A 19,278-nucleotide genomic window follows, 5' to 3' on the forward strand; every position below is an offset into this window, starting at 1 on the left:
AATCTACCACGTGGAGTAAACTGCTGCTAAGTATAAACCTAACTAAAAGGCCAATCTGTCTACGAATATCTTGGTTATTAAAAAAGAGCTTTAAAATGATAGCTCATCATTTACTGTCAAATGTAATTGGAGGTGTTATAACCTTGTCATAGTTACATGGACGAGGTTTATATTGAACATCTATAATAACATTGTCACATATTTCATGTTACCTTATTCCTCCATTCGTAAATAGCACAGTACCGTCATATTTTACTATTCCTATCATCGTCATATTATTATTCTGTTTTCCTGTTTGAAACAATTTCACAAACACATTTATATCATATCATTATCACTAGACTGCTACGTTCAGTATGTTTATATAGTATTCTATAGAGCTTTAACGAAACCATTAACGATTATCAATTTCTTAATAACATAATATCTTTTTAGAGTTAAAAACCATTACAATTTGTCATGTACTCAAAATTTATTTCTGGGATAAAATTATATATTAACAGGAAATATTTATCTATAGAAGAATTAGGAATCCGTAGATCAGCCAGAAAACGACTAGCAGAAATAATACTACAACAAATGGAACCTTGTAAACTTCTTTAAACAATTGAACGAAATCCACAACCTTACCCTCAATTCTATACATACTCTCTCTCAGGATATAAAAATATACCGGTATTATACCAACACCAAATATTATGAATTCAATCCACTTAGTATATTTTGCAACTGGTTGAGTGTATCCTTCCAATACACCTAAAAATAGCCCAACCGTTACCCATACCAGGTTCGAGTATCCATATATAGAAATGATCTCATACCTACTCTTCATTTTCAGTCCATCGTAATGGTTTTGGAAACCTTTGAAGATTAATAATGGTGTGACGAATGTGTGTGCATAGAATAACCAGATAGAATGGATTAAACTAATGAATTGTTTTTCCCAAAAAGAGTTTGGTAAGAACGTTTCATCACCCATAGACGACCTAGAAACTCCCAATATGATACCATTTTTGATCATTTCCACTATACCCACTGTTACAAATTTTGCCATTACTGCAGAGGCTGTAATCCAAACAGGACCATATAAATCACTTAATAAATTCACATCATCATCGTCTTCATCTCCAATCTCAAAATTTTGCTCCTCAACATCATTACGGTTTTCGTAAAATGACTTTGGATACATAATTCTTTTTTTAAGCCCCGCACTATCCAATTGGAAGTAACGAGAGTAATAGTTCAGAAGACCTGGTGGCAGCTTACCTTGTGGAATTGTACTATCGGCTGCAACTCTCTCTGGCTCTACTTGCAATGAACTATCATATGTAGGAGGTAAATCCTTCACTTTATTGCCAATATCTACATCACCTAGAATCTGATCAGAATTATTGTTATTAGCAGCATTAGTACCGTATCCACTATGCACCTGTTCTTCAAAAGGGTTTGGGTCCGTAATAAAATCATCTACGCCTTCCATACCATCATCAATATCAAATAAATCACTACCAGCCATTGCGCTTCTTACTATTCTTTTATCCTATATTTAAATTGTTACTAATAATAATAAAAACCGTTAAAAAAGGATTAATAAATAAAAAGCCCTTCTTCTTAAGAATATTCGCTTTTCCTAAACTTCAATTGAATTATAAGTTACAGTAATCTTTGTCATAAACACTATAAAATCGAAAATATGAATTTACCAGCTCACCCTTTAAAAACAAAAAAATAAAACATCTATAGTAGATGTAAGGCAAACTCTCAAATTTGGTTTCGAGAAAAATATTTAAAAATCGACTTAAGGAGCAAATACACAGAAATACCCGCACAAACCTTTTGATTTTTCATGGGTACATTAAATGATAATGAAGGCTGATAATCACGTGAATATTGTCATGCATGGTTCTAAGAGTTTACGTATCTAAAGTTAAAGTATAACTCATGTTATTTATTGTTACATCACAGATATATAATATTGAGATGAATTAGTTTGAAAGCTAAACTGTACCTACAGGAGAACTACTAAATATAGAACAAGAATGAGAGAGCATTTGTATTGCTTAACTCTAATTTTTAAACAATATGAGCTATTCTTAGTCTACATATATAAGTAGCTTCAGCCTTATATATATAGATTGTAGTACCTTCGTTAAATGAGGTGAAGAAAGTGAACCATTTGAATATGAATCACATGGTAGTAACAAGGGTGTCTCGTCAATAATGACTGAAAAATATTTGTGTTATGAATGGGATGGGCTCATCGCGCGATGAGCTCTTTGACCCAAACTATAGCTCATCGCATCAATTATTTGTAAGTAAGACCCAAAGTTTGATATCGGGGTCTAGAACTTTTGTCAGTTCTTTCATCTTTATTATATTCCTTTTATTCATATTTAAAACTTAGTTGATCTCTGAAAATTCTTTTATAGATAACTTTAAATGGATACTGAATAAAGAAAACTTTAAAGATAAAACTTAAACTGATACCTTTTAGATTGTTCTGCTATAGATCTATTTTTTTAATTGCATGCTTACTTATAGACGATTGAGTTCAATAGTATCTAAGATGTCACTCCCGCTTAAAACTGAAATTCTAAAGATAGATGGTAACTGTATCAAGTTCAGTGATCGTGCTCATCTAGATGGCTCCCTTCCAGAAATATCTGATGCCGAATCCAGACAGGCACTATTAAAAGCTGCCTCTATTATAAGAGATACTGACGAGACCGTTGCTTTTCCAACTGAAACTGTCTATGGATTAGGTGGTTCATCTTTAAATGACAACTCCGTGCTAAATATTTACAAAGCCAAGAATAGACCAAGCGATAACCCATTGATTAGTCACGTTTCATCGATTGACCAACTCAATAGAAAAATATATAATGATAATGAACAAGGCGGTGAATTGCTAAGACACATTCCACAAATCTACCATCCTTTAATAGAAAAGCTGTGGCCTGGCCCATTAACTATTTTACTTCCAGTCCCTAATTCTGATAAAAAGACTCTCTCAAAATTCACCACCGGCGAACAACCTACTTTTGCGGTTCGTATCCCTGCTAATCCAATCGCGAGAGCCCTTATTGCATTAAGTGATACCCCGATCGCGGCACCTTCAGCCAATGCATCAACTAGACCATCTCCTACACTTGCATCACACGTTTACCACGATCTCAAGGGTAAGATTCCACTAATATTAGACGGTGGTGCATGTAAGGTTGGAGTAGAGAGTACTGTAGTGGATGGTTTATGCGATCCACCCGCCTTATTGCGCCCTGGTGGATTTACTTATGAAGATATATTAAATTTGGGTGGTAAAAGTTGGGAGAGTTGTAGAGTTGAAAATAAAAAAGCAATTAATGCTGGGGAGAAAGTAAGAACACCTGGCATGAAATATAAACACTATGCTCCATCTGCTAAAGTATTTTTACTAATCCCAAATCCTGACAAGAGCCAGCATAGTCCCTTAAAGAGACTATCTCAGTTCCTGACCACACACAAAGAAGCGCTTGATCAGAAGAAGATAGCCATTCTAACTACCTTTGATCTTAGAGATTCACAAATTGAAATCGAAAATGAATTTAATTCTACAGTTAATGCTAACGCTTTGGTTCTGAATTTAGGCCATTCGGGAGAGGAAATTCAAGCTAATTTATTTGCATTACTGCGTAAAGTTGACGAAGATGAAAAAGTAGATGTAATAGTTGTTGAAGGTATACCAGAAGATGCCGAAGGTCTTGCCGTAATGAATAGATTACGAAAGGCGTCAGGTGACAACCTTGTAGCATTTTGAGTATTTATTTTATGCACCTAAGCAAATAAAGTAAATAATATTCTGTTACTCTCATTCTTTCCCCCCTTCTTTAGTCATTCCAACAATATAATTTAGATACATAATAGTCATTTACACAGTCATTTCAACATGAAAGCACTCATTACTGCTCATTTTTTAGCCTAAACTTTTACTATCAGTTTCCTGATTCCATAATAAATCTATCCTTTAATGCATTATATAAATGTCTTTTTTATGAATCTTATTCACTTTTATACTAAAATACAAGAAGCTTTTATTAAAATATGAACCTTAAACGATCGAGTAACGAAGTGGATCTTTGTATGAGTTCCTTTTAATCCAGTATTTTCTCAGTTCATCTATAATAAAAACACTACTACTAATTAAGGTCAGGAAGAGCAAATCTCCAACACTTAAACTTTCAGTCTTAAAAATGCTCTGAAAGAATGGAATATAGATAGCACACATTTGACCCAATAGAGACAAACCAACAGCGAGATTAAACATTTTATTGGTGAAGAAACCAATTTCAAAGATCGACTTTGTAGTATGTCTACAAGCCAAAGCATTGAACATATCAAAGAAAACAAAACATGTAAAGGTCATGGTAGTATCTCTAGCAGTAACTTGTCCGTCCTCCGCCATTTCCTTAACAAAAACATAGACAGTACCCAATATAATACATGTAGCGGTACCTAATAACCTTTTTAATAATTCAGGAGTTAAAATCTTATCGGACCGCTTTCTAGGAGGTTTCTTCATAACTTCATGGTCAACAGGTTCGACACCTAATGATTGCGCAGGTGGACCATCCATTAAGATGTTAATCCACAAAATTTGCATGGCATTCAAAGGATTTGGTAACATAAAAGCGGTTGACAAAGCAACTAAGGACAAAGCAGCAATAGAAGTTGACAGTTGGAAAGACAAAAAGTTTTGGATATTGTTGAATATACCCTTACCCTCTTCAATTGCAGTTAGAATAGTACTGAAATCGTCATCGGTTAAGATCATATCAGATGCTTCCTTAGCCACATCAGTACCCATTCTACCCATCGAGACACCAATATCTGCCAACTTCAGGGCAGGAGCATCATTAACACCATCACCAGTCATTGCAACAACATCACCTCTCTTTCTCAAGGCACGGACAATATTTAATTTATGTTCTGGTGTGGCACGAGCAAAAACAGTTACATGTCCGATAACATTCGCTAATTGGTCATCAGACATCTCATTTAGCTTGTCACCAGTTAAAACGGAGAGTTTAGGGTCAATTACAGGAATACCAATTTGCCTGGCGATGTTAACTGCAGTATTTTCAGAGTCACCAGTAATCATAATAACATGAATACCACCTTGCAAAAATTGCTCAATAGCAAATTTGACAGATGGTCTGGGAGGATCGTTCATACCAATTAGTCCAGTAAAAGTTAATTCAGAAATATCATCTTCAACCAATTTAGAACTAGTATCAATCATTGGTTTTTTAGCAAAGGCTAATACACGTAAACCATCAGAAGCCAAAGTGTTAGCTGTTTCAATAATTGTATCCTTCTGTTGTTTTGTTAATTTTTCAACCTTACCTTTGTCAGTGACGTAAGATACAGACTTTTCTAATAACTTCTCAAAAGCACCTTTAACAAATAGTGTGACCTTCTTCTCATTGTCTTGGATCTTGGTAGCCATCATCTTTCTCTTTGAGTTAAAAGAAAGTTCTTTTAGTTTAGTATATTGGTTTCTAACATCTGACAAACCAAATTTTGGCAGTTGCTCCAATAAGGCAACATCAGTTGGATTACCCAAGAATTTGACATGTTCCTGAGAGTAAGAGGCATTGTTACAAAGATTACTGCACAGTAAAGTATTTCTGACATCTTCAGTTAAATAATTTTTCAAGTTTGCGTTATTATTCTTATCTAAAGAGAGAACATTCAATTTGTTTGCCATGCTACCAAGACACCAAATTTTCGAGACAGTCATATGATTAGATGTCAATGTACCAGTCTTATCAGAGCAGATAAAGTTGACAGATCCCAAGGTCTCAACACTTGGTAATCTTCTGACGATGGCCTTCCGTTTAGCCATTCTCAAGACACCCAGTGCTAAAGTAACAGTGACAATAATAGGTAAACCTTCAGGAATGGCTGCAACTGCCAATGAAACAGAAATTTGGAACATTTCTAACCACGATCTACCTTGAATAATACCCAACAAACAGATTAAACCAATCACGACAAAACTGGATAAAGATAAGTCCTTACCTAGTTTATCCATAGTTAATTGCAATGGAGTCTTAGGTTTTTCAATGTTGCTCATCATTTCAAACACGGTACCAAACGAAGTTTCTCTACCAGTACCGACAACAATACCTCTACCATTACCTTCCTTCACTAAAGTACCCATGTAGGCAATATTAGTACGCTCTGCGACGGGAACAATGGAGTTTGGTTGATCGTTGAAGCTCTCACGAGAAATAGCTTTAGGACTCTTATGTACAGGTTCAGTTTCACCAGTCAGGTTACTCTCATCTATGGTCAAATCCACACATTCTATTATCCTCAAATCAGCAGGGATACGGTCACCAATCTTGAAATGCACCAAATCACCTGGAACCAAGTTTGTAGCAAGGACATGAGATTCTTGACCTCCTCTGATCAAATGACATTCCTGTGGTACAAGCTTATTCAGAGCCTCAAGGGATTTTTCAGACCTATATTCTTGTACAAACCCCACTGTAACAACAATCACAATGGCCATTGTAATACTCACCGCGTCATCTATGTTACCCAAGAAGACAGAAAGTAAAGCAGAACCCATCAACAACAGAATCAATCTGTCCTCAACAAAGTTAGATAAGAACTTCTTCACCAAGCTCTCATCGTCTTCAACTGTGATCTCATTCGCACCATAGTACTGTCTTCTCTTTTGAGCATCCTCTGCCGAAGCCAACCCGATCTTCCCATCAGTACCCAGTTTATACAACGTCTCTTCTACACTCATTGTACAATACTCCAGCGACGGATTAGGTTTCGTCATGGCTGCATTCGTAGCCTCTAGAATCTCCTTCTCCTGCGAGTTCAACGACGAATCACTAGCCTCCCGATTTAAATCCTTCTCAACATAAGAAAACGGATTCTCACTCATAATTTTATTTATTTTATCTTATCTTTTCCTTTTTCCTGATCAATTTCTTTAGTTACCTTCTATTATGTTTTATATTAGTTTTGTACTTTAATTTTTATTAAGGTTTTTTTTTTATTCTTTTATTTATTTTTTTGCTTCCTTTGATTTCTAATAAATAACTTGGTCTCTCCTCAAGCCTTTGTTTTTATTTTTTAAACCCCAAGCTTCTTCTTTTATAAAATCTCTATCCCTCAACGAATATCCCAATTTATCTCTATCTTAAAGGAATATGAAAAGGACTCTTGTGTCGATTGAAGGGTGAAATTCAGATATCAACTCTTTTTTTTCCTTTCTTCGTTACTTTTAAATAGAACGCGTCGACACTTAAAAATATATACCCAAGTAAAAGAAAAAAAAAAAAATTAGAAAAAAGAGAGGAAATCGTTTAACCGTACCGCAATGTTAAATTTTTATATTAAAGACTTCAATATAGTAAAAAGTTGTGTTTCCCTTTCATAAACTAGGGTGTAACGTTATAGAAATAGTATTGTATAAGCCTTGTTTTTTTTTTTTTTCTTATTTAGTTTATTTAGTTAAGATTTAGTTAAGATTTTTATGCCTTATATCTATGGTTACACAGAACTCCCTTAAAAGCAAAACCAAGAAATACAGCATGAAATAACATATCAACAAAGATGCCCCACCTCCTTCACCTTGCTCCTGATAAAAGATTCAAGATCAATTCTCGCTTCAGCTCTAATACCAAATCACAAGAATACAATGTAACTTATCTCACAAATATTCATAACACACCCTTACAAAGCCCAATAAAATTAACTACTATATCCCACGCAACAGGAAAGAACTCTTGCCAATACACACACGCACACACAGACACAGACAAACAGAGACACAGAGACACAGTCACCCTTCTTGCTACCAAAAAATACTATAACTATTTACGGTAAGAATATCAGTCACGTGTGTACGTATATAATAACTGTACATGTGATAAACGTAAGTAGGTACTTGAATAAAAATTATTTTTTAAAAAAAAATAAATGGCCACATAACAAAAAAAGAAAGGAACAAGAACATATCGTACATTGAAGTGCGCTTACTGTCAAAAAATGTATGCCTTGTAAAAAAAAAAAAGACGTAATTTTGAATAGAAAAAAATTAATTGCTATTGACAATAACGATGTTGGGATGACCTTTTTTAGCAATGGAAATATCTTGGTAAGATATGAAGATATGCGGCAGTGTAAAAGTGCACGGATATTGAGCTTTGATTTCCATTGTAAAGAAACGTAGACAAAAAAAACAAACTCGTAGAAAAATTGAGTAACGGAAGTTACCGGTAGAAGTAATGAAATTGATCATCCTTTATGTTAAGATATAACAGATAGGAAGGATACATGATTGAAAAAAATTAAAAAATTAAAAAAAAAACTGTGTTTGATGTGTGCGGGGGTGGATGATCCTTATCTCGATGACCATGGTAGGGAGGAAGGGAGGAAGGAGATGAAAGCAAGTAGATCATATATATATAATTGTAATATTCTCTTTTAGTTTCCCAATTATAATTATCTTGTTTACTTGAATTAAAAAAAATCAAAAAAACCACTGAAACAAGTTACAAAGTAATACAACATTCACACACAATAAATTAAATTATGAACTCTACTAGACTAGCTCAGACCGCTTCCACTGCTATTCGTGTTTTGAAGAACAGCTCTCCTAAGAGAACTACACCAGGGAACTCTTTCCTTTCGTTTAAAGAGTACAGGGAATGCGCCAAGACTTATGGGCCCTTAAGTGCCTCTATAGCTACAAAGAGAAATTTGACGAACAGACAGTAATTTTTCATTTTAACATGAAAACAACAACAACAACAACTCTAAAATAAATTAACACACAAATCATTCATATATTCAACTATAGATTTTTTTCACCCCCCCAATTGGCTTATAAAATTACGGATTACAATTAATATATAAATAAATATATAATAATAATAATAATATTAACAATTTTAACAAAAAATGACTGAAAAAGTTTTTAAAGATAAAATAAAAATATATACATACACTTATAAAACATCTATGTAATAATGCAGTGTAAAAGTAATGAACAAAAAAAAAAAATTTAAAAAAAAATAATAACAATTTCTTAAGTCATGATATCATTAGCAAAAATACAGGGTCCCCACTCTCGCACCAGTGTTATAGTTTTTATTACTTCATCTCATATGAAATTCCAATATTTTAACTATTTCGTCCAAGGACTACTAGCTACCAAAATTAATATCGCAAATCATTAAATCCATAAAAATGTGATAATAATAATAATAAAAATCCACGAGAAAAAAACAAAACAAAAAAAGGTATTTTTTTGTCTACTGTAGGTATAGTATCAAGGGACTGAAAAGCATCACTGATACAGGAATACCTGCATAAATGATGAATCTTCCAAGAATGTCAATATCTGCCACTCCTACATGTTTGATACACTCATTCCCATTCCTTGCAATTTGTTGTAAGATCAATCTTTCCTTCAATGCTCTGTCATCTCTCACTCTACACATCTTCAATAAAAAAAAATTATAAACCAATGGCTTGCTGATGACATATTTCCATAGCACTACAAGCAAGACCCCGAAACCAAGTCTCGATAACAGTTGTGTATAGCTATAATCTGTAGTGAAAGCATAAACAAAAGTTTTGTCGTTGAAGAAGTACCTTATGAACCAGTCACTAACTTCTAGACCTGAGACAACTCCCATGAATGCGACACTATCAGCGAAACACGGACATTCATCTACTGGAGTGATATGTGTGAATAGTGTGGAGAGCCCCCATATGACGCTTAGAGCGGGGAACCACCAGTGTTCACCGTATTCCCAGTTCTTGAGCAACATCCTGAATCCAGCTCTTATAGCAAAACAGAAGACACCGACCAATGAACCGCTCACCAGATCAAGTAACCCATGCATACCACAGTATATCCTCCCCAATACGAGGGTCCAGTAATAAAATATTACAACACCGAATAAGGCACATTTAGCCAAAGGCGAATAATCAGGGTTACCTACGAGTGCGGTCAAGAACAGAAGACTTACCCCTGTAGCATTTGCAGTATGCGAGGAAGGAGCCCCATATTCTTTAGTAGTGTACTCACTTAGTGTGATCCTATGTAACGGAGGTGAAGTGGGTCTTGGCAGACAGCAATAGTCCTTTAGGAACCCACTAAGGTATATAGAGTATCCCAGAATGTATACCATGTCTCTAGTGAACTCGAAATAACCGAAATATACGGGCAGTGGTAAAAACAACACGTAGAACGTGTGTGATCCCATTAGAGAAGTGTACGTGAAGTAGATGTCCAGGGCCTTACACCTACACGAAGATTGCCAACTATACAACACTGGGGATTGCTTGTCGACAAACCTTCGGAGATAAGATCTCACTTTGAATCGCAACGGTGACATATAGGGCTTGTAGTGATCATTGGGATGGTTACCTGGATCACTCAGCACATTCTTCTCCTGATAGTCGTTAGGGTCTGACAAGGCCCTCTTTCTCACCTTAGGAGGTGCTAGCCTACTCTTATCATTCAAACCGTTTGTAGTTGTTGTAGTTGTAGTTGGTGCTATAGTAGTCATTGTCTCCCTCAATTCATCTACACTCTTCATCCATCTAAAAAAACAAAAAGGAGTAAAAGAATGATAGAATATAATGTCAAATAAGAACTAGAGTACAATTCAAAAAATAAACAAAAAAGATCAAAATAAAAGCAGTTATATTTATTATTAATTATTTTTTTTTTGATTTTATTTTTCTTATTTTCTGTTTAATTCATTAGCATTCAATCAATATAGAAATTTTATTTATTCAATGTAGTTAAAATTTATTCAGATTCACATTACTATACAATTTCTACGTATTATTCCACCTCTCTCTTTTGTCTCTTCTGCCCCTATAGGCAGCCTCTCTTTTCATTACTATGCAATTCATAATTGTTTAATCCGTTATAAAATCTCGGGTGTATGAGTGTGTGTGTGTCTCTATCTCTCTCACTTTCATTTTTGGCCGTAGTTGTTTATTTGAGCCTTTCCAAAGTCCTCACAAGAAATGAAAACAAAAAAACCTACTGCCATCCTGTGAGTCTTGCCTCTGTTTTTTTCTTTTTCTTTCTTTTTATCTTGTCCCTGTTTGTCCTGTTTTGTCTCTCACCCCCCCCCTGAACCGCGTCATTTTTTGTTTTTGTTTTTGATTTGTTATTACTTGTCAGGGTAAATCATAGGGACTGATTACCTAAAGTCTATTTTAATAGTTCAAAAATTTTTTCTATTTTATCACTCCGTACTAAGATGCCTGGTGGTGCATATTGTTAGTAATTTACTACGGTAAAGATAATATTATACGTAAAGTACACATATTCTTTCGTATATGCTAATATGAGGATGTAATGATATTCTTACCCGGATTCTACGTATAAAGAGATTTTAAAAATATGCAGTTGGGTAAAGAATACAGTTATACCCTTGTACGATAGTGGCAAATTTAAAATACAAAACAAACCCACGCACAAAAAAATTTAAAAAAAAATTTTTTTTTCTTTCTTTCTCTCTCTGTCTGTGCTTCTTTGTACAGTGATTGAATAATAATTTTTTTTTTTTTTTTTTGCTAAATAACCCAACAATGTAAAATTTTTGGGCATCTGTAAAATTACATTTTTTAATTTTTTTATAATTTTTTTTTTTTCACTATTAAAATATTTCTTATTCTTTATTTCTTTATATTTCACTTATATATTATTTTTATTATATTTCGTTTTTTGTTTCTTAATCAGTAAGAACAAGACAGAACCCCATACATCAAATAAATACTATTAAAGATGTCTACTGAACAAATGGCCCAATTGGATGAATCTCAAATCGAGACCAACTACGACAAGGTTGTCTACGAGTTCGATGACATGAACTTGGACGAGAAGTTGTTGAGAGGTGTTTTCGGTTACGGTTTCAACAAACCTTCCGCTATCCAACAACGTGCTATCATGCCTATCATCGAAGCCAAGGATGTCCTTGCTCAAGCTCAATCTGGTACTGGTAAGACTGGTACTTTCTCCATCGCCGCTTTGCAAAGAATCGACCCAGCTATCAAGGCTCCACAAGCCCTAATGTTGGCCCCAACCAGAGAGTTGGCTTTGCAAATCCAAAAGGTCGTCATGGCTCTAGGTTTCCACATGGACATCAAGGTCCACGCCTGTATTGGTGGTACTTCCTTCGTTGAGGACGCTGAAGGTTTGAGAGACGCTCAAATCGTCGTCGGTACCCCAGGTCGTGTCTTCGACAACATCCAAAGACGTAAGTTCAAGGTCGACAACATCAAGATGTTCATCTTGGATGAAGCCGATGAAATGTTGTCCACTGGTTTCAAGGAGCAAATTTACCAAATCTTCACCATGTTGCCACCAACCACTCAAGTCGTCTTGTTGTCCGCTACCATGCCAAGAGACGTCTTGGAAGTTACCGCCAAGTTCATGGAAAACCCAGTCAGAATCTTGGTCAAGAAGGACGAATTGACCCTAGAAGGTATCAAGCAATTCTACGTCAACGTCGAACAAGAAGAATACAAGTACGACTGTTTGACCGATTTGTACGACTCCATCTCCGTCACCCAAGCCGTTATCTTCTGTAACACCAGACGTAAGGTCGAAGAGTTGACTCAAAGATTGACTGCCGACAACTTCACCGTCTCCTCCATCTACTCTGACTTGCCTCAACAAGAAAGAGACACCATTATGAAGGAGTTCAGATCCGGTTCTTCCAGAATCTTGATCTCCACCGATTTGTTGGCCAGAGGTATCGATGTTCAACAAGTTTCTTTGGTTATCAACTACGATTTGCCATCCAACAAGGAAAACTACATCCACAGAATCGGTAGAGGTGGTCGTTTCGGTAGAAAGGGTGTTGCTATCAACTTCATCGTCAACGAAGATGTTAACGCTTTGAGAGAATTGGAACAATTCTACTCTACCCAAATTGAAGAATTGCCAAGTGACATCGGTACTTTGTTCACTTAAACAAATAAAGGAAATTAAATTCAATAATAACTATGCTTATTTTTTATTTTTCTGTCTTACTATTTCACCTTCTCTTTTATTATACATCATTGGGAATTTTTAAAAAGTAAAGAAAGAAAATATCATTGATAGAGAAAAACGTTAGTATTTTCAAAACTTCATTTTATTTTCTGCTTTATTTTTATTTTTTTTTAAAAGAAAAAAATTGGAATTGTTTTCTATAAAAAAAGGACTTATTCAGACTTCTTATTTCTAACTTAGAGTAGTGGCTCAAGAATAAAACCTAGAAAACTTTTACTGCTTATTTTTTTTTTTTAAAATCTTTTGTTTTTCTTTTTTCTTTTTTACATAAACAAGAAAGCAAGCAAATATCAGTATATTAATATTAATCAATATCTATTTTCGAACTCAAAATATGAGAAGCCGTTTAACAAAAGTACGTATCCATGTATATTTATATTCTAAATAACTTCTATCACACCCTCATTATTGCTGTTCTTAGGCACTAAAGAAAGGTTTTTGGATTTTTAATCTATGAGAGAACACGGCTTAAAAATATATATATCTCAAAAAAAAGAAAGAAAGCAAATGCTTAAAAATATATATATAATCGATCAAATATTTATATATGTGCTTCATAGTAACATAACAAGCGATGTTACTAATTGCCTAATATAACAAGACATATACAATTGCTGCATTAAGGTTTCTTTGTGATGAATCTTGGGGTACTTTGGTACTGTTCTTTGCTGTTTGCGATAATTTATTACTTAGTGTTTCCGAGTCTTACAGGATGGTGGACGCTAGGACGATGTTATAGTGCATACAAGAAGACAGAGGCATATTACTTTCAACAATCCTTGCTGGCTAAGGAGCAGCATATGTCGAAATTGAGGGTAAATATATCATTGCCGTTAAAGTTGTCCTCTAGTTCATATGTTGATGTTGAATTGACCCGGGATCAAATTAGTGGTCCGAACGATAATAAGCGTGAGAATGCTACCTTACTGATGTTGGTTAGGAATTGGGAGCTAGCTGAAGCACTAGATGCAATGCAGTCCTTAGAGGATAGATTTAATCACAAATATCATTACGATTGGACTTTCTTGAACGATGTTCCGTTTGATGAAAGTTTCATTGAAGCTACTACTTTTATGGCTAGCGGTAAGACACAGTATGCTCAGATACCGTGGGGTGATTGGCATAGACCACCATGGATTAATAACACCAAATTCGAAGAAGGCTTACAATCAATGGATGAACAAAATGTATTATATGGTTCTTCCCACTCTTACCGTAACATGTGCAAGTTTAATTCTGGATACTTCTTCAGACAGAAAATCTTAGATCCTTATGATTATTACTTTAGAGTGGAACCTGGTGTGAAATACCACTGTGATTTCCCGTATGATCCATTCAAAGTCATGAGACTCAATAAAAAAAAGTATGGGTTCGTAATTTCCATTTACGAATACGAAAATACCATTCCTACTCTTTGGAATACAGTAGAGGCTTATCTGTCTGATTTCAAGGAGGATATTGATATGGATAACAACCTATATGATTTCATTACAGATAAAAGTTTGATTGGAGAATTTCAACCAGCTGTTGGCTCATCTTCTGACTACAATTTATGCCATTTTTGGTCTAACTTTGAGATCGGGGATTTGAACTTTTTCCGCAGTGAAAGATATATGAATTTCTTCAATTATCTGGAAGGAACTGGTGGATTCTATTATGAAAGATGGGGAGATGCCCCAGTACATAGCATTGGAGCTGCACTTTTATTAAATAAAAGTGAAATAATTCATTTCGAGGATATTGCTTATTACCATGCTCCATTTCACCAATGCCCTAAGGCTAAAAATATCTGGTTAACACAACGGTGTAGATGTGATCCAAATAATGATCACAATGTAGGAATAACAATATCTAGCTGCCTCATGAGATGGTGGAAAAATGGTCCGGGAAAAACTTTTATTAAAGAACAAGGATATTAGTAATCGATAATTATTCATTTGATGGTATGCCTGTTTATATATATATCTTTAAAATGCTACTAGTTAGCATATTCATTTGCATAAAAATTAATAATAGCATTTATAAAATAATCAATATATTAATTGTTAAATTTAGAATTCACAACTTACTTAATGTCAATTTATCTCTAAATCACTTGAAATAAACTATATTTCTTGCGTTTTCTATGTTATTTATCGTATTATACAATGTTTTCGTAGTGACGACACAACTATACCCAATATATGGAAACAGAATGAATGGATTACTTCGACCTTTCGTTCTATCCGTAGAGAGAGAAATATTTATATATATATAATAACAACTTCTCAATATAGTGTCTCCAGATTTGATAATTCTTTTAATATTCTCTCTAAATCATCATCAGAGATTTTACTTGTAAGACTAGGAATTAAAGTCTTAGCTTCATCGGCAGTATCACAAGCTAGTGAGCCCAACTGTGCTATTTCAAATGGATGCAATCCTGTACTTTTCAGTAGTTGTATCACAGCACCGACAGTTTCTTGATCTCTAAATCTCGAGAAGTTCGTTAGATATTCCATAGAATTCTTTAAGTCCTTATTATTACCACCTGTGGTTTGCTCTGAAAGAGCATCTATTGACTCTAATTCCTTCTCTCTAGTCTCTGTATGCATAAATTCATCGTCATCGGCATCGTCATTATCATCTTCATCACTGATGTCTTCTTCAACTGCAGTAGAATCATCTTCAGAAGATCTTACTCTCTTCTTCTTCTTCTTATTCTGATTACGCAAACTTCTTCTGAAAGATTGTCTTCTTCCAATCAATGCTTCTTTTATAATCAAACGAGCTTCGCTCAAATTCAAAGCAATCAATTCTTCCTCTTCACCTTGATGGTTAATTTGTGTCAATTGAAACTCTCTCCCTAGTTGCAAAGTAGCAGCATTCTCATCCTCTTCTACTTTCTTTAAACGTCTATGAGGTTGTATAGTCGATGCAGAAATATTCATGGCTTAGTTCTGACAAAATAATGTATATGTATATGAAGAATATGGCTGAGTTAACGCTGATAGTAAACAATTAATGTTGATTCTACAAATATTAAGCTGCAGTTGAAATGCTTTCTCTAACAATAGTAGACATATTGCATATTGTGTATACAATACTATCCTTACATTGCCATCACTATATACATTGGGCTCTATTCCCACAAAACAATCTCGAATATTTCATGAAGTATCTTACCTCGTATTCAGAGAGATAATATCACATGCTATATCCGGGTAAAAATACGCAGTAATCAAACCGGGTAACAAAATTTGATCCAGATGTCAACAATAACCAAAATAAAGGAAGGGCAGTTTAGCTACAGTAATAGATATTAACGTAATCGATCCCTCTTTCTAAGGTTTTGATCAATTTATTTACGCGAAATAACTTGTATTAAACTCAGTTTCCAGTCACAATCGTCTTAATTTATTTGTTTCATTGTGTGAAAGTTAATACAGCAGTTTATCTTTATTGTTTTAACACCCTTTTGTAGCATATGTACAGGAATGCCATAGGTCAGAGCCCATCAAGGGGTGAGTACCAAGTACTTGAAGAGATAGGTAGAGGTTCATTTGGGTCGGTACATCGAGTAATCCATTTACCTACAAAAAGAATATTGGTTCGGAAGGACATCAAATATGGACACATGAAGAGTAAAGAAAGGCAACAGTTGATTGCTGAGTGTACAATTCTGTCACAGTTAAAACATGAGAATATTGTAGAGTTTTATAGCTGGGATTTTGACGAGCAGAGAGAAGTGTTGTATCTATATATGGAGTATTGTTCAAGAGGTGATTTATCCCAGATGATTAAACATTACAAACAGGAGCACAAGTATATACCCGAGAAAGTTGTGTGGGGTATTCTTGCCCAGATGTTAACCGCTCTTTATAAGTGTCATTATGGTGAAGAGCTACCATCATTAACAACCATATATGATAGAATGAAACCTCCAAGTAAAGGAAAAAATATCGTTATACATAGAGATCTGAAACCTGGGAACATTTTTTTGAGTTACGATGATAATAGTGATGATTCTGGAGTTGATGGTGGTCCCAGCAGCCCTAAACTAAATAAGTACTACAAAAACGGTGGAAATACAAAACTAACTACTGATTATAGTAGAGTTGTGGTGAAGGTCGGAGATTTTGGATTAGCAAAATCACTGGCCACCAGTGTTGAGTTTGCGACCACTTATGTGGGAACCCCTTATTATATGTCTCCAGAGGTTCTCATGGATCAACCTTACTCTCCTTTAAGTGATATATGGTCCTTAGGTTGTGTAATATTTGAGATGTGTTCCTTACATCCTCCATTTCTAGCGAAGAACTATCTTGAGCTACAAACAAAAATCAAAGCTGGTACATTTGATAATATCCCTGACTACTACTCAAAGGGGCTAAACGCAATAATTCATTCGATGATAGATGTTAATTTAAAAAGCAGACCCTCAACATTCGAACTGCTTCAGGACATACAGATCAGAACTGCAAGAAAGTCACTTCAACTGGAAAGATTTGAGAAGAACTTGCTTGCTTATGAGAATGAGTTAGTTAACATTGAGAAAATCTTGGAGAAACAAGCTACTGAATATGAAAGAGAAGTGTCTCAATTAAGGGAACAATTCATGAAGGCTGTTGAAGAGAGAGCACGAGAAATAGCTAGCGGCAAAAAAGCTCCAAATATCCCAGACTCCATTAACAATTATGCTGCTACTGCGATTGCAAAACCAGCGTATCACTGGAGGACAAGATACAGATAAAAAGATTGCCCAATATCAGAGCTTTTTCTTCATTATGACTCAATTATACATCCATTCCCTTAATCCCTGTGTTCGATATTAAAACCGCCAATTCACAGAATCATATCATTAGCATAACTATTTATAAATCATTGACATTTTTAACCAATATCTGCATTATATTTCTTCATACTTAATTTACACATTTAAAAAACATAATGAGAAACCATATTGGAAGACTCATTTTTTATAATTCTTATTTAAGTTCAAGATGACCATTTTTTGCCCGTTAGAGCTTCAAATGCTTCGATATATTTTTCTCTTGTTCTAGTCACGATATCTTCTGGCATACTGACTCCATTTTTTCCATTTAGGTCATTGGCAGTCAACCAGTCTCTTAAAAATTGTTTATCATAGGAGTCTTGAGATTGGCCCACCTTGTAATTGGCACCATTCCAGAACCTAGAACTATCAGGGGTCAATACTTCATCAACAAGAATAATTTCACCAGTGGCTTCATCATATCCGAATTCAAACTTAGTATCAGCGATGATAATACCTCTACTCTTAGCGTATTCTTTACACTTAGCATATAGTTGAATGGCCAATTGTTCAATTCTTTGTGTCAACTCCGCTCCAACTAGTTGAGCTGCTTGTTGTGGAGATATGTTCTCATCATGTTGTCCTTGCTCTGCTTTGGTAGAAGGTGTGAAAATAGGGAATGGGAATTCCTGTGACTCGTTAAGTCCGGCTGGTTGTGGAATGGTGTGTACAGTACCTTTCTGTCTATACTCTTTCCACGCTGACCCAGTGATGTACCCACGAACAATCACTTCTAATGGGATCAGTTTGTGTTTCTGTACAAGTAATGACCTGTGTTCCAATTGTGACCTATACTTGGGATCATTACCCAACACCGGTGGCAAGTAGTCGAATATATCTTTGCCAGGGGCCAGTGGAACCAGATGGTTCCTAACATCTTTCTCCAAGAGCTTAAACCAGAATTCTGACAATTGCGTTAGTAACACACCTTTATCTGGAATAGTGTTCTCCATAATGACATCATAGGCAGATATTCTGTCTGTAGCAACGAAAAGTAACGTCCTAGAATTCACCTCATATATATCCCGGACTTTACCACGAGCCACTAATGGTAATATACCATCCAATTGAGTAGTAGCAACAGAAACCATTTTAATGTGTAATTTTTTTTTGTTTTACTATTATTTCTTCTTTTAAGCTATATTATGCCAAAGAAATTAGTACGAAAAAAGAATTAACTAAATATGGTTCAAGTATTCAAGAATACAATTTATATATGTTCACAAAATTTTAGTTTTTTTTTCCCTCCTACCCTTTTTTAAATTAATTACAGTTTATTTATTAACATTAGACCTCGTTGATATAAAAACTTCGATGAGTATCAATAATAATAATATTTTGATGATGACTCCATCTAATTAGGGCTTCAATGTGA

General features: G+C 34.8%; 10 protein-coding genes across 10 annotated transcripts; 5 read left to right on the forward strand and 5 right to left on the reverse strand.

Annotated features, from left to right (window-relative positions):
- Positions 1 to 514: 514 nt before the first annotated feature.
- YIP5 (Yip5p) lies at positions 515 to 1,516 on the reverse strand (the record flags this gene model as incomplete). The annotated part of the gene is made up of 1 exon (XM_071054965.1): positions 515 to 1,516. One exon carries the CDS (start codon positions 1,514 to 1,516, stop codon positions 515 to 517), a length of 1,002 nt encoding a protein of 333 aa, XP_070909658.1.
- A 1,050-nt stretch (positions 1,517 to 2,566) lies between these two features.
- On the forward strand, positions 2,567 to 3,793 carry SUA5 (threonylcarbamoyladenylate synthase; the record flags this gene model as incomplete). Its single annotated transcript, XM_071054966.1, has 1 exon — positions 2,567 to 3,793. One exon carries the CDS (start codon positions 2,567 to 2,569, stop codon positions 3,791 to 3,793), a length of 1,227 nt encoding a protein of 408 aa, XP_070909659.1.
- Positions 3,794 to 4,084: 291 nt separating this feature from the next.
- PMR1 (Ca(2+)/Mn(2+)-transporting P-type ATPase PMR1) lies at positions 4,085 to 6,940 on the reverse strand (the record flags this gene model as incomplete). Its single annotated transcript, XM_071054967.1, has 1 exon — positions 4,085 to 6,940. One exon carries the CDS (start codon positions 6,938 to 6,940, stop codon positions 4,085 to 4,087), a length of 2,856 nt encoding a protein of 951 aa, XP_070909660.1.
- A 1,655-nt stretch (positions 6,941 to 8,595) lies between these two features.
- On the forward strand, positions 8,596 to 8,781 carry DPI8 (Dpi8p; the record flags this gene model as incomplete). The annotated part of the gene is made up of 1 exon (XM_071054968.1): positions 8,596 to 8,781. The coding sequence occupies one exon, from the start codon at positions 8,596 to 8,598 to the stop codon at positions 8,779 to 8,781; it is 186 nt and encodes a 61-aa protein (XP_070909661.1).
- A 536-nt stretch (positions 8,782 to 9,317) lies between these two features.
- On the reverse strand, positions 9,318 to 10,613 carry LCB3 (sphinganine kinase LCB3; the record flags this gene model as incomplete). The annotated part of the gene is made up of 1 exon (XM_071054969.1): positions 9,318 to 10,613. The coding sequence occupies one exon, from the start codon at positions 10,611 to 10,613 to the stop codon at positions 9,318 to 9,320; it is 1,296 nt and encodes a 431-aa protein (XP_070909662.1).
- A 1,205-nt stretch (positions 10,614 to 11,818) lies between these two features.
- TIF2 (translation initiation factor eIF4A) lies at positions 11,819 to 13,009 on the forward strand (the record flags this gene model as incomplete). Its single annotated transcript, XM_071054970.1, has 1 exon — positions 11,819 to 13,009. The coding sequence occupies one exon, from the start codon at positions 11,819 to 11,821 to the stop codon at positions 13,007 to 13,009; it is 1,191 nt and encodes a 396-aa protein (XP_070909663.1).
- An 881-nt stretch (positions 13,010 to 13,890) lies between these two features.
- Positions 13,891 to 15,009, forward strand: RNJ42_04807 (glycosyltransferase family 15 protein; the record flags this gene model as incomplete). Its single annotated transcript, XM_071054971.1, has 1 exon — positions 13,891 to 15,009. One exon carries the CDS (start codon positions 13,891 to 13,893, stop codon positions 15,007 to 15,009), a length of 1,119 nt encoding a protein of 372 aa, XP_070909664.1.
- A 348-nt stretch (positions 15,010 to 15,357) lies between these two features.
- On the reverse strand, positions 15,358 to 16,020 carry RPB4 (DNA-directed RNA polymerase II subunit RPB4; the record flags this gene model as incomplete). Its single annotated transcript, XM_071054972.1, has 1 exon — positions 15,358 to 16,020. The coding sequence occupies one exon, from the start codon at positions 16,018 to 16,020 to the stop codon at positions 15,358 to 15,360; it is 663 nt and encodes a 220-aa protein (XP_070909665.1).
- A 536-nt stretch (positions 16,021 to 16,556) lies between these two features.
- KIN3 (serine/threonine protein kinase KIN3) lies at positions 16,557 to 17,822 on the forward strand (the record flags this gene model as incomplete). The annotated part of the gene is made up of 1 exon (XM_071054973.1): positions 16,557 to 17,822. The coding sequence occupies one exon, from the start codon at positions 16,557 to 16,559 to the stop codon at positions 17,820 to 17,822; it is 1,266 nt and encodes a 421-aa protein (XP_070909666.1).
- Positions 17,823 to 18,067: 245 nt separating this feature from the next.
- On the reverse strand, positions 18,068 to 18,994 carry ADE1 (phosphoribosylaminoimidazolesuccinocarboxamide synthase; the record flags this gene model as incomplete). The annotated part of the gene is made up of 1 exon (XM_071054974.1): positions 18,068 to 18,994. One exon carries the CDS (start codon positions 18,992 to 18,994, stop codon positions 18,068 to 18,070), a length of 927 nt encoding a protein of 308 aa, XP_070909667.1.
- Positions 18,995 to 19,278: the final 284 nt, after the last annotated feature.

This window comes from Nakaseomyces bracarensis (assembly GCF_045282275.1).
Source record: "Nakaseomyces bracarensis strain CBM3 chromosome Unknown Scaff13_0, whole genome shotgun sequence".
In the NCBI taxonomy this organism is placed as follows: domain Eukaryota; kingdom Fungi; phylum Ascomycota; class Saccharomycetes; order Saccharomycetales; family Saccharomycetaceae; genus Nakaseomyces; species Nakaseomyces bracarensis.